Source organism: Thunnus thynnus, chromosome 19, assembly GCF_963924715.1.
Source record: "Thunnus thynnus chromosome 19, fThuThy2.1, whole genome shotgun sequence".
Taxonomy (NCBI): domain Eukaryota; kingdom Metazoa; phylum Chordata; class Actinopteri; order Scombriformes; family Scombridae; genus Thunnus; species Thunnus thynnus.
In genome coordinates, this window is record NC_089535.1 from 7,787,286 (window position 1) to 7,806,145 (window position 18,860).

Here is an 18,860-nt window from a genome sequence, read left to right on the forward strand (position 1 = left end):
ACATCTAGACGATTTTATTCCCATCAGAATCTCCCAGTTTCAGTTTTTTTTTTATAGGCTGTGCCATTAAAGAGGTACAGGCATGTATTTTCTCACTTGTTAAATGTCCAATAAAGGGAGAATTTTTTTTCTCTTTGTTTAATAAGCATGGAGATGCTTTGCTTCTGAACTTTTATATTCAAATTTTTTTCTACATCTGGCCAATTTCAATATTGCAGGGACTTAGAGTAAGAAAACACCAGAAAATCAGCTATGTCAGAAGACAATAACACAAATGCTTAGCACAAAGACAGTAAAGCTTTGTTTGTCAGCGTATACCTGCATGCTTGAAGCTTATTATATCATTGCTATTGCTTTTATTTCACTCGTGTGGAATTTACAGGTGTGACAAAAGCAACGACATAGAAACACAACAGACACTCCCATCACTGTAACTTTAAACATGGATTGTTGTGAGCAAATTGCTCATTAACATCACAAAAGTTGTGTAATAGCTATGCCGTATCATTGTCTGCAAGATGTATTTCATCTGAAAGGAGCTTTAAACCATTAAGAAAGGGAACCACTGTGAATAATACATCAGCTGACAGGCAGATTCCACTTTTCCCATGATTTGTTTTGTTCACCTGTTCATCTGCTCTTTATCACATGAAATGTATCACTGAGGCTCCAAAAAGCTGGAAACAATTATAGCAGTGATTGTGAGAATGTTTTTTTACACAGCTAGAGCTGAATAGTTGGCTCAATACAAGTAATATTATTCAAACTGAGAATAATTATCACAATCATTATTTTAAATAAATAAGTCAGAATAAAAATGATTATACAACAGTGCAGTTTGAATGTGTTCAAACCTTTTCAACCTTTCCAAATTTCTAGTGATAAAAAAAATCAAATGACAACATATTGAAGTCGATTTCATTTATTTGCTTTTTGCCATCAGTCTACAATCAGTACACCATGATAACTGACCCCATGTAGTGTGTTGCTATTGAACTGAATCTGAAGCTGAGCAGTGTGTGTGGACCCTGTTCAAGCTCTGTCACAGGAGTTGCTTTCAGGATTGTGGTCAACGTCCATCACGGCAGTAAAAACCCACTGGTAGACACTGCAAGCTCACACTCCTCACTGTTCATTAGTTGTTTTATTTTTTTTTTTAAGTATTGCTCTTTGGGTTAACAGTTAAGATTCATGGAGGAGAGGTAGAAGAATGAAAAACAACTGGTGTTGCAGTTAGTTTGGAGGTGTCCTCTTGCAGATTTTTGAAACAGCATCATTTATCATGTCCAAGTCCATTTCCTTGACCAGGTGTGGCAACTACATAGAATAAGAACTGTTTCTCACTCCTCCAGTTGAGGTGTGGCAGGGCCATCAATAACTGAAAACCATAACAAAAAAGAGAGAATGCTGCAGTACAAGGTTAAAAAATATATGCTGGTGTTCTTATATAGCATCAAAATTTTAGCAGTTTTTATCTATTTCTGTTTTGGTGTCTAATATTGTACATTATTAACTCCAAGGCAGGTACAGTACCAGTAAAAAGTCTGGACCCACTTTCTCATTCAGGGGAATGGGAAGGTGTGTCCAGACTGGTGCTGTATATCAAAATGAAAATAGTTTCTATGTGACACACATAGCCCAATTAGCATTCCAGTCTGGAAAAACAGCACACATCACACCTTCCAGACAGTTGAAACCATTCATACAAACATCCCATAAACCTCAGCCTTCGCTGTAAGGATGCCAATTTCATATCTGGGCATTGGCTGGTATGAGGATATGGTCCCAGTACTTACAGGAACATGCACGAAACATTATTTTACAGGTCACTGTGACATAGGTATGAATAAACGACTTAACTGGTAGACCACATTCACCTCCGGGTAGGAAGAAATGTATTTTACATTTTACACTTGTAGTTATGAAACCCGTATATGACAATAAAGTACAGGTGTGTGGTTTACACAATCATATTTTAGCTTTACTGTCTATGCAACAGTCATGTGGCATGATTAGTCTGCTTCTACTTCTACAAAACAAATTAATATTAAAAATGCCTTCACTACTTGTATTAACTCTGTTAAGTACATTTAAACCTCAAATATAAATTCATAACTAGTAGCAGATAATTTAGATTTCAAAGAGTTGAGATTGGATGTTATGCCATACTCTCTATGCAGATCACTGACAGTTAGAGAATCAGCAGTGATTCACTCATCTACCTTTTCTTACAGACATGGAAAATCCCAGCAAGGCATTTGAAGAGTATGTTTCAATGAGAGCATCTAATTGGTGTCTATAACTACTGCCACTATTTTGCATACAGATACAGAGAGTAGTCTGACTCGTAACTTGAATACAGACAAAAACATACCAGACTGCTGAAAAGACACACACACGCACACACATGAAGTATTCAAAGTTACACAAAGCCTGCATTGTAAAAACTGTCATCTTCGTAACTTGTTACTTCACATATATCAACTATCAAAGTCTCCAGTACGACCTGTTCTCCAGGACATCTTTTGACCAATCTTTGGCCTTTCTCTGTACACAAGTCATCACCCTTCTGAACAATATCTGTGGTATTTGACGCCCTGGCATCCATTATGCGCCGACTTAAACTTGTAACATTGACTGTTTGCCGTTCTAAGATGTCAAATTATCTGGAAAACAGTCGGTGTTTGATGACATTGTATAAGAGGACCATTATATCTTTGAGTCAATGAGGTATTTGTCTTGCTTAGCTGTGATGTCACCTTGTAAAGTCCTGCCACTGCTGACCTAAGCAGGTGAACAGAGGAGCAGTTTGTGACCTTTGTCATTGTTCGTTACTGCTTTTTCCATGATAGTGAATATAATTACCAAACAGACCAAACAAGTAATTCAACCGTAATATGTAATTGGCTAATAAATCACTCCGGAGCTCTACAATATGACAAACATCACCCATTGTAATTGTAATGCAATTTCACAAACACGTCTCTTGATATTAAACAGACTGAAATAGCACGCAATCTGCAATGCTATAAGCTACTAAGAAATTCTCAAGAAACTGCCAGACATAACAAAAAGCACATATCCATCGCCTTCATAGACATACTTTAGTCCATTGTAATGTTGACAAAAGAATATGCATTGCAAAATACACGTGGTTATCTAATGTATGAGGATTTTGCTTTTTCACTCAACACTTTTTGACAGCCAGGGAGGGTCAAATTTTGATGGACATTCTGTTTGTCTGAACTACGCTGAACTAAATTCAGGGATTACTTTCATGCCTCAGAGTCAGTAGCATGTCCTGTTTAGTGTTGGAATGCTCTTAGTTACAAGGCACTTTCATAACAATCAAGTGATTATGTGTGTCACAGTGTGCATAAGGGGAGGTTTTTTTAATCTAATACACCAGGAGAAAATAAACTATATTGGCATCCTCATGCAGACATTAAAAAAAAAAAAAATGTGAACGTCTGCTGTGGCAGAAAGCCTACCTTTCCTTGTAGTAGGAAGAGAGCAAAGTGCGGATCTCAACAGACAAATCCGGGACCACAACGCCTTCCCTGGGAGAAGAGGGTGTAACTGAACAAGAAGAAGAACAAAAAAGGCAAACAGGAAGAGGAGTCACAAAGACAGCACTGTCAATTTACCCCATTACACATATCAGACTCAAGATCGAATAGTTTAAACATCTCCCTTTGTGTCTGGTAATGTTTTGAATGGACTGATAGTGGTTGATTACGGGGAATTCAGAGAAACCTTTCTATTTCCTTTACTGAATTATTTAGTTTTCTCTTCCTTCCAAGACATTTTGTCCCACATCTTATCTTAATGATTGGAATGCTCTTAGAAAAGAACATATTGTTATTCAAAAAACATGCCCACATTTTAGTGGGTTCTGGGTTGCTGCTATAGAGTGTAGCTGTATATATATTCTGATCAGCATGACTGGTTATTTGTTTAGCAAGTGTTGGAGATAATGCACTTATTCACAATGAATGTTTGACTTGTTTGCCCAGGTCATTGTTGGGCAGCATTATTTATCTCTGTTAGATCCTAGTATTTACTGAAACCGGTTTGTCTACTTCGAGGCCAGGCGTCACTCTAGCTTTCTGCAGATAAGAACAAAGCACGTACAAATGAGGCATAACATTTCATCTCTCATTATTTTGCCAGAATGTCTGGTATGGAGGGACAGATGTTTCAGCCTAAGTAGGACATTCTGATACAACCATTGATACATATGACATATTTATGCAAGTTTTAGCTTCTTAACTAAAAATCATGTCGTATTTTTGCTTACCATTTTTGAGTGCATGCAATACAGTTTTAGATTTTGTGATATTTTCCCCTCCTATTCCAGGCAGCCATTACCTTCCTTTAATTTCCACATGATATGAAAATTATAGCAGACATATGAAACTTTCTTGAGTTGTGTAGTCAGTCACAGTAAAGACTGTCATGAATCTAATATGATCAATAATTTTATGTTAAAAATGGTGCACATGTCTACTTGTATGTGAAAGGGGTTGCTCATAGTAACGAACCCACGCCTCACCACCTTCGTCAACAGTTTTCGGTTGCAGCAAACAGCTGTCTTCAACAGAAAAAACAGATAAACCCACTGTAAGCTAACAGCCCAGTACCAAGTTAGCGACTAGCTAGCAAACACAGTGGAGCATTTAGTTGCTAAAGAGGCAGATATTTCCTTCAGGAGTTGGTGGAAAACAAAACAGAGCTAAATAGGAGAGTGAATACTGGTCTTTCATCAGATGGCCAGAAACAACTATAACTAAATGCTAATGTAGCTCCATTTTTTGCTGGATGTGTATATAGGCAACTTTTTGCCAAGTCTGCCATGTCATCTTAAAAGGTAATAATATGTTGTGTCTACATCTTGTAGACCTCCCAAAATGGTAAAAAAAAAAAAAATCACCTTTTGAAGGTTTAATTTATCATTTATGCAGTTTAAATGCAGATGGATTTGAAAAGTCTTCACTCCATTCATAATGTAACTCTGACACAAGTAAAAGCAGACTTTGCTGTCCGTGGCGGAGGCTACTCAAGCATATTCAAGAGTCTGGAAAAAGCTTTTAATATGTGCAGAAATTGACGGAAACCAATGGAGGCCTGGAATGGATCAGAAAATACATTCAAACAAGCACCGCGTTGTACAAAACGGTGAGTTGGGATGTGAAGTTGTGGATTTCATGATAATCATTTTTCGTATTCCTTTAAGGCTTTGAGAGTAGCAGTGTGACCACAGTACATGATGCAGGTGTCACTCCATTTGTGTCGGACTACCTATTTCATGGTATAGCGATCCCTGCTTCAACGTGATGGATTTCCTGGAGCTCGGCATTTCAATCTTCATGAAGTCTTCACAACACTGCTTCCACTGGTCTGCAGAAAATATGCAGTACATATTAAAAAGAGATTATTGGCAAAGCTTTTATACTACTATCATCTACTGTCACTCTGCAATTAAGCTGTCAGTTTATGTTGTAGTTGGCGAGCTGTCAGTACCTCAATGCTTGCTGTCAACCTATAGAGATGATCATACTGTACTACCTGTCATAACACACAGGTGTACCAAGTGTAAGTCATCAGACATAGTTCATCTTGTATATTGGATAATGTGTCTTTTGCTCTCTTTTTAGGTGTTTTTCCTTGTACCACTTTCAGATTCACACAGTTGTAAACTCATTAAGATACTACCCACTGTAGGTCATAGCATCAATGGTCGGTTGTGCAGAAACAGAAACTATATGTGCATCGTGTATCATGGCTCTTGCTGCTTTATGCTAAGTCGTACATTGACTATCATGGAAGTCCCTGTAATAAAAGCGGATTTCACAAAGACAGACTGTCTTTCAGAGTTTCTTCTCAAATCACATATGTATACATATGGATTCAGTGTCTATGTCAGACAAAGAGCCCCGCACACTGCCAAACAGTCATTCTTATAGCCTACTTGCAGCCACGCCTGTCACAGGATGCTCTGGAACAATCTGTGATCTGTCAGTTCCACACTCTCCGGCTGCACTGTCAGCAAACGTCAAAAAACAAGATTAGGTTCCGTCTGACATCCTCTTATCCTAAGCACATTTGAGTACATCCACAGATATGAGAGTGCGCAATCATCTTTCAAGTTGAAATTGTCCACTTGACATGTATAACAAAGTATTACCAGATAAGGAGGCTCATTTTCCACTTCAATGACCTTTGGCTTGTTTTTCTTTTACACATGTTGGGAGATTAAACTAAGTAAAAGGACGAAGAAGAAGAAAAAGAAGAAGAAGAAGAAGAAGTAGAAGAAGAAGAAGAGGATTTCTGAGATTCCTGAGATAGTAAACACACAGTGTTTTTTACCAAGTCGTGCAGATCCGCCGCTGTGCTACACTATTTGGTTGGTAGTCAAACTAGCTGAATGTTGTAGATAACAAACAGCTGTATTACTTGTTCTGTATCTCAGTGGGTAGGCTGTTTCCTAATGTAAGGCTGTGTGAAATGCTGCATTTATAACAGAAGTTAGTTAACCTACTTGGATTAAAATCCCTGCTGTACTGGCTGGAGGCTACTAGAGATAGGACTGCAAATATATGCCTCTCTGCAGTATAAATATATATGTCATTCATCTTCATCTTCCCTCTACTTAGTCTAATCTCCAAAGTACTGTATGTAAAAGAAAAATGAGCAGACTTTTATCCCACCGCTTTCAATGTACCACTAAGAAGAGAGAAGCAAGAGCCACAACAGAGCTCTTAATGTTTCACAAGCGACCGCTGTGCTATGAACTAGATAGTATCTCTATATGCAAATACAATTGTGTGAAAGTGGTGCAAAGTGCAAAAGACGCATTATCCTATAGATGTTACTATGATGCCTCTCCATGTGCTCACAGTATTTAAACATTAATGTATCTTGTTGACCTAACTATCAGAATAGTTATTTGTGTTCTGCTGAATTTTGTGTCTTTGCAGCCTTTATCATAACTGAGAATTGGATCATTTCCTTGGATTCACAGGTAAAACAGTGAGCCTGAATGACAGCTCCATGCAGATACATCTACAAGTCAACTCACGGATCTTGGCAAACCAAAGCAAGGCTAACATATCGCCCAGATACAAGTCATTTGATACTAATGAAAAATGAATAATAGCAGTGACGTAATGGGAAATGTACTCACTGTCATACAAGTGATCTTTACACACCTGTATACAGATAGGTGTGTGGAAGACTAAGCCATGAGCAAAATGACAAAGAATTAACTCCCACACACTGTTGTTAGGCGTTGTGCACTTGTAAATCCCTGATGAGGGTCAATGTAGCAAAACGTACCGATTGATTAAATTTAGCGTTAGTGTGCTGTGACATTTTTCTGTACTTTGCAGTTTGCACTGATAACATACAGATAATTTCTTTCCAGAGTAAAATGATAAGTGCAAAGACAGTTAAACAGTAAACAAAAGATTGCTGACAAACACACCCTTGTTAACACCGAGGAGTGGCACATTCACCACATTCATCTATTCACACAATATTGCTGTGGTAACAGGTTCAAAAGAGACATTCGCAAAACAAAAGCAATTGTTTAAGAAACACATTTTATATCCATTTCAAAAATGGATATTGCTCTCTGCAAACACAAGATTTATTCCATATCTTAAATCTAAGAAATGCATTAAGGCATGAAGAGAATGCAGAAATAGCCCGGAGGTGCACAGTATCTAATTCATGCTATAGATGACTTACCCTTAGTTATCTCCATGGTACAGATACCTAAGAGACTTGCAAAGATATGCAAAATTTTCCACAAATGTTTAGATGCAAAGCACCTTGTGAACCTGACTTCTCTTTCTTCCCCCACTCACTCAGTCAAAGTCACAGGGACTCCTATGAGACTTAAAGTAAATACAGTTTATTCAATATAAATCAACTGCTCAACTGAGAATCTTCATTATTACCCCTACCACCTCTTACTAAACTTGAGACAAGGATCCGGTAGAAGTTACATACCCATGGATTATTATAGTTTCAGGTATGTGTGTGCAATAAAAATTAATTACCCTAAGGTCTTTTGGACACACTCCTTCAATAATATTTGCTTGTTTAACAACACTGACACATCTGAAGCCAGTGTCGAACATGTATATTTCTCTGATCATGATGCTGTCTGTGTGACCTTTAAATGGGCAAAGTTTCTAAAGGGAGGGTAGGCAAGGCACAACGAGAGAACTTTGCTTCTATAGCACGCAAGGGAGCACACAGGGAATTTGCATGTAGATAATAGTATCAGAGTTGCTGGCAAATTGCTGTGACTGTATGATTTAATGAGACAGGGTGACAGTTTCTCAAGTCTTTGCTGTCTGTGTTAAACTGTGACACATAATATATATATATATATATATATATATATATATATATATATATATATATACATAATACCACACAATTATTGTCACATTGTAGCAGACAATCAAGAATATATATGTCTTCCACTGGTTTTCATAAATATACACTGTGAGGAATGTCCCTCTAATATTCACATATTTTAATGGAAATCCTGCGTTCCAAGGAAGTTCTCTAATTCAGCAACTTACTTCCCTAAACTTTAAAGTGACGTCAAGTATCTGATTTAGTTTTATTATTTATTTATTTTCTAATTTGTTTATTCTGATATATGTGATATAATGATTATAGTGATAATGGGGTAACAATAAGTATCAATATCTATATTGTTTTTTATTAATATTGTTGATGGTGGACTGAACAGCTGCAGGGTGTGGGCAGCTGTATGCTAACAAGTTTATCATATCCATTTAAAAGGTGATTATATGCTTGTTTCCACAGTCCCCAAATGGCAAAAAAATCTGTTATTGCAGGTTTAAAACTACTCTTGACTATGCCTGCCACTACCGATTCAACCAAGGGTCATTCCCACAGGTTTAAAGGTTTAAAAAAAGTCCCTTGAATAACAAGAACTTTCAATTCAGTCACATGTTTGATACCTGTAGTGCCAGAATTCCAACAAATACAACGGGAAGTTTCCACGGGTGGGAAGCCAACGAGGGATCGTATCAGTTAAATGCAGAACAGCAAAACAACATGCCAGGAATTATTTGCCAGCATGTAAAGCTGAGAAAACCAGAGTTATCTGCTTTACAGTGTGACTTTGTAGACTTCTAAGTAAAAACTTGCAATGCGTCAGTGTCATAAGACAAGACTGTAGAAAACTGGTGCTGGCTGAAATGTCATGATTATGTTTGGGCATCACCGTAAGCAAAACAAGTTGAGAGCACCACTCCCCCTAGCCATTGTCTCCTTTCCAGCTTACAATATGTTGAACTACAATACTGTTATTGCTTACTGTCATACCTCAAAAGACGTCACATATCGCAAGTGTCTCACTGGTGCCAGATTGATGATTATATTCATATAACACAATAGAGGCTGACCTCAGAGAGTATGTTATACGGGTTAGGTTAATGAATACGTTAACTTCAGAATTATCAGATCAGTCAGACATAAAACAAATATTTTGATTGTGACACTCACTTTGCACAAGAGCATGCAGGTTTAACTGATGCAACGAACATGTCATCAAAGAATGTCGTCTGGCAGGTATAAGCGGGTATATTTTTACTCTTTTAAAATGCATTCACAAAGCCTGATAAACATCCCCTCTAACTATTTCCGAGTTTCAGTTGAGTATGAGCCAAGGCTGCAGCCAAATTTTTAATAAAGTTGTAATTATAACACCACTCGACTGTGTTTTGTTGTCGTATAAACAGTTAATCATATAAAGAAAAATGGAGAAAAAAAATGGCAACTTTCATGTTACTTGCAAATTGGACCTTGCCAAACTATTTCATGTGAAAATACAGACAACTCAAAACAAAATAAAACAAATTCAGTTGAGATATATGCAACTTCTCCTGTCATGGAACATTAAAACCTTGAAATAATTTGGCACAATTGTGATACCCTGGGCAGGGAGCCAACTGCAGTCTGTTACACAATGGTGACATTAGACAAACAGGCGATTGAGAAACACGCATGGAACAAGATTGTTAATACATTTCTTCAGAATTCAGAATTGGCAATTACGCATGGTTTACGTTACTGGTAAAAAAAATCAAATGAGCGTGGAAAACCGTTACAGAGAGCTTTAAGGTGCTCAGGGGCATGTGTCACATATGTGTTAAAAGGGCTATAGCATCTGGTTGGAAACACTAGTTCTCCCTCCTGCCAACTTTTTCTTTCATTTCAGTTTATGTATGTCATTCATGTTGTTGTTGTCCAGTTCATGTTGCTGTTGTGTGATTTCGTTGTTTTGTTGTTCTTGTTTTCACTGTCTTGCCAAGAGTTAGATTAAAAGATTAATATGACTCTCATGTCTGTAGGATAAATAGGATGCTGCTGCCAGTAGCAGATTAGCTTAGCTAAGCATGAAGACTGGAAACAGAAGGAAACAGCTAGCTTGGCTCTCGTCAAAGGTAAAGAAAAATGTGGCTACCAGCACCTCTAAAGCTCAGTAGTTAACACATTATATGCCATACTTTTTCCTGGCCAGACCAGTGATGTCCTGGGGTTTAAGCTGGTTGCCTGACAACCTCATGGTGACGACAAGTGTGTAGAAATCACCACTCCTGGCCAAGAAATAGTCCAGCACATAATAATCTGAAAAACCTCAACTAGACAGTTTTACACTTTGAATTTTGTACAGATTAAACTAGCGAGATGAATAACGTGTTATTTAGTTAGCTGTACAGGTTCTCATTACCTTTGGACAGAGCCAGGCTAGCTGTTTCCCCTGTTTCCAGTCTTTATGCTAAGCTAAGCTAACCAGCTGCAGCTTCTTATTTAATGGACAAATGTGGGAGTGGTATCTCTTCTCATCTAACTCTCTGCAAGAAACCTCTGTCAGGTAGATTTTGTTTTCAGCCCTGTTTATTTTTTGTCTATTTGTTAAATGCCAAGATGTCTTTAAAAATCTTATGTTATAAGTCATTAGTTCTGGGTGCAGATGTGCCCCAAGATGGATATCCATGAACTTATAAACTACTGTATCTACTTGCATAATCAAATAATTCTACTTTAATGCAGACACAGAACAATATCAAATAAAAATGTTCCCAACATTTTGTATAATTGTAATAACACATATAGAAGATTATGAGATCTTGGCAGAAGCATGATCTCTCTGACTGCTTTCTAGCATTAAGACGGTGTCCCTTCTGTTGTGTGTGCACCCTATGCTGTGCCATAGACCGTATAAAAATAATGAACGTAGCCACCGTGACGTCACCCATTGGTTTGTGGACTCCTGTTTTGAAGCCTCGAGTTTGGCATTTTGACCGTCGCCATCTTGTTTTTATTTGGAGCCAGAAGTGATGAGAAGTGACCATATTTGGACAACAGTGTGGAGCTGGGGAGGAGCTCCCCAGGGTCCAACTACAGCACCTTACGCACCGCTTTGGTAGCGACTTGTCACTCACAAAGTAGCCACGCCCTAAAGCATACACTGCTTTATCGTCTATTTTACTCTAAATGAACATCATGCTGTATGGAGGAAGATTTGAAACTAGCGATTGAGACCATAAATTCATTAGGAAACTGTTAACTGAGGTAATAAATCAAGTAATTGAGTAATTCAGGGTCATTTTCCCATAGACTTCTATACAAACAGACTTCTTTTTGGAGACAGTGGAGTCACCCCCTGCTGGCCATTAGAGAGAATGCAGGTTTAAGGCACCTCCGCATTGGCTTCACTTTTCAGACTTGGAGCTGTCCGCTTGTGCTGTACTTGTCACTCAGATCTGGGTTTGCCAAAGCATTTTCTAATTAATCGTGACACTAAAGCAGCCACTCCACCAGCCTCCTTGGACCATAGCCTAAATTCACACACAAATATCATTGTAGTATGCTCACAAATTTTGAGATGCTCTGCCAACTAACAAATACACAAATAGGGCAACGGTAACTTCCTTATAATAATCCACTCATCAAGCAGCTTTTCTAGTAGTTAGTTGTAGAGACAGGAGTGTATAAGGGCTCTTGGGGTTAAAATAATACAAAATTTGTTCATTCAGGCCTCACTCATATTATAGATGTGCTGCCAGAGAGCCTCGGTCCAGCGCTGCGTGTCTTCAGGTGTGTGCGTGGTCAGCATGTAGGTTTCTTCCTCTCTTTGCTGTTTACTGATGTATATAGTCTGGCATTGGGCAGAATCTCTCTCTGACACACAGACAATGGTATCCTGACAGAAAATAAACACACACATTTTCACATCGAATTATTCAGATAAACAAGGCTGCTTGAACACACGTGACAAAGTACCAAAGGAATGTTTTTCTTAGCAAGATCCATATAGGCTTAAATGTCTTTTACTAAAATAACAAAATAATCCAACAGCTTGAACTGCAATTCTATAGAATCTCACAGCTGACAGAAAAACATATACAAACATATCAGCTGTAGGAGTACATTTGAATACTCTACAGTTTATTTTACTTTTTTACGGTTTTTTACATTTTAACAATTTTATATACCATAAGGTTCCCAACCTAGGGGTCAACTCCAAAGGGTCACAAGATAAATCTGAGGTGGCATTAGATGATTAATGGGAGAGGGATGAAGGGAAAAAAAATACAAAATACAAAAGTCTGTATTCATATTTTGGTCTTTTCTCTCATCTTTGCTTTTTTGTGAAATATTTGATCACTGTACCTCTTTGAGCCTTGAAGAATTATTCAAATGACACAATCTGTTTAGTAAAGTTTAGAGGGGAAATTATTCATTAACAACTCATATACATCTGAAACATGAACCAAGCCAAAAATGTTGGGAACCACTGATTTAATCCATACGAGTGTGTTGTATTTTATAAGGTTATCCACTGTTTTGATGTAAAATCTTACTCTATTAAGTAGTAACTATAGCTGTCAAAGAACTGTAGTAGGGTTAAAAGTACAATATTTCCCCCTGACATGTAGCAGAGTAGAAGTATAAAGTAGCATAAAATGGAAACGCTCAAATAAAGTACAAGTACCTCAAAATTATATAGTGCTTGAGTAACTGGATTTGTATTGTTTTATTGTGTGTAATAAGGTGTAAGTCTTAAAAGGTAATTTTCTTATTGTCATATCTGTGGTATGATGGTAAAAGAACTTCCGTAATGCAACAGGGTACAATTAAATTAGGACGGAATTACCTCTTTAAATTAATATGTTCAACAAGGTGTGACAAGAATGAATCAGGTTTAAAGTGCATAAGTAATTTCAATCTTCAGATGCTCACCACCACAATGGCTTTACTCTCCTAGGACATTTTTCATTAATTCACCAGTGCTCTCTGGTGGCCTCAGCACGTTATTGTAATCAACATGATAAAAAAAACAAACATAAATGAATCCATCTCTTTATTCATGAGACTTTGCTCACTCAGAACCAACCTTTTTGATGGGGATTAGAAGTAACGGCTTGTCCTCAGACTCCAGGTCTTCTTGACTCTGATAGCAGAGAAGACTTTGCCCCCTGAGGACGGCGTAGACATTTTCCCAGCAATTAAGGTCCTCTTTAAGCTGAATAAGAGCAGGGAGTAAAGTGATACTGTGAATGATAATGTGATATTAAAAAAAAAAATCACAAAGCAGGATAATATATGATAATCCAGTCACCTTGACCTTGAGTTGCCCACTTGTGACTGGCTGAATCATGCAGAGAGGCTGAGCAACAAAACGACAGCACATATTGCCATACAGAGGCAACCAGAAGGGACTATCCTCTGCAAAACAAAAGAGAAGAAGGGTTCATTTTCAGGAGAGGTGAGGAGACAAGAAGAGGAGATGAGAGGAAACTCACCTGTTGCTGCTAGTGACAAATCGTGCGTCTTGAAACCATCCTGGACATGTTCGATTCTCAGTATTGTGTGAGCCAACAGGTTATACTTAGGCCCCCTTCAGACAGAAAGCATTGGGCAAAATCAAACTTTTTTTCTATGTGATACTCAGTCATAAAATATTTCCCTTTGTGTTTGTTTCAGGGAGAATTCTATTGTCATCCTCACAGTGCAGCGAGGTCAGCGGATAAAGGAGGGGACACACTTCCAGGTCCTGCTTCTCCTCCGCTGGAAATGGATCCACAAATAGCTGCAGACTCAAATGCAGCACGGATCTTTTTACCTGAGGAGCATCCCAGAGAACCCCCCAGCAGGCTCATTCTCCTGGGTCCTAGAGCCCCCAGGGAGAAATCCTCAACCACACAACTGCTGTACAGCTCCACACGAAGTTGAAACTCTGGTCCTACATCACTGCTGCTCAAACACACACACAGACACATTTACACAAGAGCATACAAAATGTCTTTAAATTGAAAAATGGACAAAATCTGAACCTTTAGAGGACATTTACAGGTCTATATTTTTTATTCTGGGTCTCTTCAGGAATATCTTTTCATGATTTACAGTCCAAAAAAACTTGTTATTTATCTTATACTGGCTCTTTATGCAGCCCCTCAGTTCAGCCTCAGTTTGAAACAGGCTGTTTTAGCTCCTGTCTCTTTAAGGCAGACTTCTGCCAGCTCCAGAGACTACTTAAACAAACTATAGTAGTTGGATTTTGCTTCTTTTCCCCTCAAAATATAAACTTCTCAAATACATCTGGACATGTTCAAGCCCAAATCCGATCCGAAATATGCCGGTGAACACCATGAACAAGCCAGGAAAAACTGTAGCAACAACTTTAGCAACAAAGGCTACAGATTGGATGTTTGTGGGCATGCATGAATGACCTGATGTCAGTTCGATGGGGAAATAGAGGTAACTTTGCAAATGGAGCATTCAGAGCACACTTAAGTCCTGGCTTTTGACTTGCTGGTTTTGGAGTTTTGACCAAGGTTAACATAGACATCTGACATTATAACAGTATATAAATGACAGATGATCACAAAAAGCATGATATGTCCCCTTTGAAAAGCTGTAAAAACTGGTGACTTACAATATAATAGTGTCTTCAAAGCAGATGTCAGTTAAAGTCCTGTCTACCATCACCAGATCAGTGTCATGGATCTCTGTGCCGCACTGAAGCAGGCAGAACACAGCACAGCGATGTAGCTCTGCAAGCAAAGAGAGAATGTGTAGAGTCCAAATTGCAATTAATTCTGAAGTTCTTAAAGTACCATGAATTTGTCTTTTTCCTGTAATGACATCCACTCAGGCGAGTCAGGTACCAGAGGGGGTAGGCAATAATTTCAGTCTTTGCAGTGCCTGCAGGTCCACATAATTCCAATAGACATTAGTGCAATCAGCTCCCTTGATCGCACATTTCAGAGTAGTACTTACCTCCTTTGTTTTTGAAGTACTCTGAGTCTTTCCACATGAGTGGAATTCGCAGGTCTATAAATGCAATTTATAAAGTTAGAAATATAATAGCCAAGTTCAGATTTGTTCATAAATTAGTACCGAGGTGTGTCAACACTCACCTGAAAGGGCTACTTTTCCCATACACTGTACTAGATCATCAGATGGCCTGTAGTAAAAGACATTGATCATCTATCCAACAGTTCACTCATATTGACTCTATAGGGGATGGACAAAATAACAGGAACACCAATGCAATCCAGTACAACAACAACACCACTATCTACAGCCTCAAAAAGAATACCTTAGAGTTGAATCAACACATCTCTTACACATGATCACTCAAGGTTGTTGTATTGGACTTCAGTACAAAGTGTCCATCGTGTTCTACATTCATACATTAAAAATACATATAAATGCTGTGTGCATGTGTGTAATGTTACATGCATGTGAATTATAATCATATCAATAAGTTAAACACACAAACATTGGCTAGTTTTGAAAGGGGGGTACTCACAAATGGATCAAGACAATTAGCTTGTCTGACCTCTAGTGGCTGTTAGGAGGCATTGCAATATCCACAAACAACTAATGCACTTTCTACCCCTCTGCAATACAGCTGAACTGTATAATATCCCTTTATATCTCTCTTTACTGATCTATTTTATACAATCTACTATCTACCCATACATACAACAAGTCCTTGCACTCCATCTAACCTGCGTCCCGCTCTCTGTAGGATTTGAGCTTTCCTCATCCTCTGGAGTTGACTAAGCAAGGCCAGGATACGGGTATTGCATGTTAACAGGCTCTTGGAGGCCTCCAGGGCCTGGTCTCTTTGGGAACAAGCTGCAAGTAGTTTACTGGCCCCCTCCCGCATTCGCACCTCCCTCTCAATCTCCTTCAGCACCTCCTCATCCTGTCAGAGATTAGTGGAGAAAAAGAAGATTAAAAATAATCAACATATTCTTTTGACTAAAAAGAAAGACAGTTAAACAGCTCAGATGGCTTGGAGGTTGGTACTGAGAATTGTCTGACTTCCAGGAACCAAAGAGTCAGATAGATAGTGAAAACACAATTAGACTGCAATTTTATCCATGCTAGAGGCAAGTCTCTAGGGACGGTAATGTTGGTCTGACATTTGGGTTGGTCCAGACTTAAATATTTCATCAATTATTGGATGACATAATAATTTGTTCAGAGAGTCACAGTCCCTGAAGAATGACACCTACTGACTTTGATAATCCCCTGAATCTTCCTTTAGCACAACCTTTTTGTTTTTCAGTGTTGGTCTGGACAGCAGACGGTGGACGGTGTCATCAGGTCAAATTTTCACTTATTGGTGAAATATCTCAACATTTATACTTGATTGACTAGCACAAAATATTGCACAGGTGTAACAGACAATTAATCCTAATGAATTCAAATAATTGGTATATGACTAAATACCTGCAAAACTAAAGCTATTCCTAGCTAATGTTAGTAAATTAACACACTAAACCAAATTGAAAATTATAAGCATTATACTTGTTAAACATCACTATGTTAGGATTGTCACTGTGAGCTTAAGTTAGAATTTAGTTCAAAACATGGCAGTACAGCCCCACAGAGCTGCTCGCAAGGCTGCAAACTCATTAGTCATTTGTCACAGTTTGAGGGAATATGATTAGAAATCCCAAATTCCAATTGCTTTTGATTATACACAGTAATAAGTATCAGCCTTGCACATTTAAAAGACCTTACTGGTCCTTGTGGCAGCAGGTGTCAAACGCCCACACCTGTTACATACTGTAATGGCCTAGAACCCATGGAGTGCCGTGAGTTAAATTGGTACATCACATTAATCCCTGGATATGGTCCAGCTGGCAGAGCTCCATGACTAAACTGATCTCGGCTGAGGTAAATAGATCACAGAGCAATGAGAAATGTTACATTTTTCTTTGTAACAACATATTTGGTTATTATTTAATAAGTAAAAAGAACAACACTGTGTGGAGCAATCAAAAACTAATGCCAAAGTCCATGTGCTGATGATGGAATTTATTGATAATCCACTTAGTGGTACGTTTCCTAATGAGCTTCTCATAGGTGAGTCTTTAATTAGTGCTGTTTTATTTATTATTTAATTATGTGGACATTATAATGTATTGTAATAATGATTATGCTTTAATTGTTAAGAGCCTGATTTAGCTAGATTTTTATCATTAGAAATACACTGTGGTCCTCTGAATGCACCATCAGTCAGTTGATACACTTCAAATGATTCTACTGTGAATATCAGCATGAAATAGTCTCATAATTTACTTTAATATAATGAACAAAGCCTCAACATCAATGTTATACAAGACTTTTAGACTTGTTTCACAACAGACATCATTCTACATAGTGTTCTCTGGTGGTTAATACCACACCTTTTTGGACACGTGTCTTTTGAGGTTTCCCATGCTTTAACAATCCATACATGTTAGATGAAGTTTTGAAGTTCAGCTTTAGGGATCAGGAGGTTGTTGCATAATTCAGTCACGTTCACTGAGCCTAAGCCTTGATGGTATGTTGCTTTTTGTTCAGAATAGATCCCAAATAATTACATAACTTAAAGTTCATGCAAATGACGCAGCGAAAACCTTTAATGATTCATTTGCGTTATATTAGAATAATTTATATTTACTATAGTCCCAAGAGCACACTGGAAAGTGATGGTCGAATTAATTAAGAGGGTTAGTTACAGACAATTTATTATTAATTATGGTGTTTGTTTTTACTATTAGTTTTTCAAGGAAAAACAATGATTTGTAATGTTAAAATACTCATTTTTTGATCAGAAAATACTTATTCTAACATGTTGAATTATCTTTAAAATAAGACAGTTGTTAAAGGCAATATTTCACTTACCTTTAATTTTAAAAAAACAAAACAATCATAAATGCATTTCTGTACCAGACCACGCTATGAACACCTGTAATAAATTCCTCAGAAAGTTAAAAAAAAATACAAAAATCATCTTCTTTCACTGACCTGGATGTTCATGTTCCTTCTGTGCAGTGCCTCGGTAGTCTGCTCCCGTCTCTGTGCTGTCATCAGGCAGTACAGTGAGTGAACTGACTAATCTCACAGCTGACTGAAAGACTGTTGGGAGTGAACCTGCGGACGGAGCAGTTTGTTACTTAACAGAGAGATCAAAACAGTCTTAAGCCTCACTACAAGAGGCTACAGCATGAAGGATTACAGGCGCCGCAAACCTGATAGACTTTTATTCCTGACAGCTCCGTCACACACAACAATGAATGCCTCAATATACAGTAATTCACAGGGATACTATATAACAGCTCCTGAAAAAATAAACGCAGATGTTTATTTTGGCTTAGAAGAACAATAAAGACGAGGCAGTTACCCTGAAATATTCCCATTAATTATAATGAGATTCATTTATTTTACTCAAAAAAAAAAAAAAAAAAAAACAGAAATGGCAGCACTTGTTACTTTCTAGAACTTATATAAATCTT

The 18,860-nt window shown here is 37.8% G+C and overlaps 1 protein-coding gene across 1 annotated transcript; it reads right to left on the bottom strand.

Moving 5' to 3' along the window:
* Window positions 1-906: 906 nt before the first annotated feature.
* LOC137170383 (rhotekin-like) lies at window positions 907-18,829 on the bottom strand. The gene is made up of 13 exons (XM_067573717.1): window positions 18,373-18,829; window positions 16,077-16,276; window positions 15,480-15,526; window positions 15,340-15,393; window positions 14,996-15,113; window positions 14,068-14,313; window positions 13,863-13,957; window positions 13,679-13,785; window positions 13,454-13,582; window positions 12,100-12,259; window positions 5,302-5,400; window positions 3,492-3,579; window positions 907-1,378 (listed from the first exon to the last, which is right to left on the bottom strand). Exons 1-13 carry the CDS (start codon window positions 18,433-18,435, stop codon window positions 1,372-1,374), a joined length of 1,413 nt encoding a protein of 470 aa, XP_067429818.1. The 5' UTR covers window positions 18,436-18,829; the 3' UTR covers window positions 907-1,371.
* Window positions 18,830-18,860: the final 31 nt, after the last annotated feature.

What these genes read in the sequence shown, in the direction of transcription:
- LOC137170383 (XM_067573717.1), bottom strand. Translation starts at nt 18,435, where the DNA reads ATGACAGCACAGAGACGGGAGCAGACTACCGAGGCACTGCACAGAAGG. An exon ending in TCCGCTGACCTCGCTGCACT is followed by an intron (nt 13,958 to 14,067) that starts GTGAGGATGACA and finishes TTCTGTCTGAAG; the next exon opens with GGGGCCTAAGTATAACCTGT. An exon ending in TTCTAATCCCCATCAAAAAG is followed by an intron (nt 12,260 to 13,453) that starts GTTGGTTCTGAG and finishes ATTTTCTGTCAG; the next exon opens with GATACCATTGTCTGTGTGTC.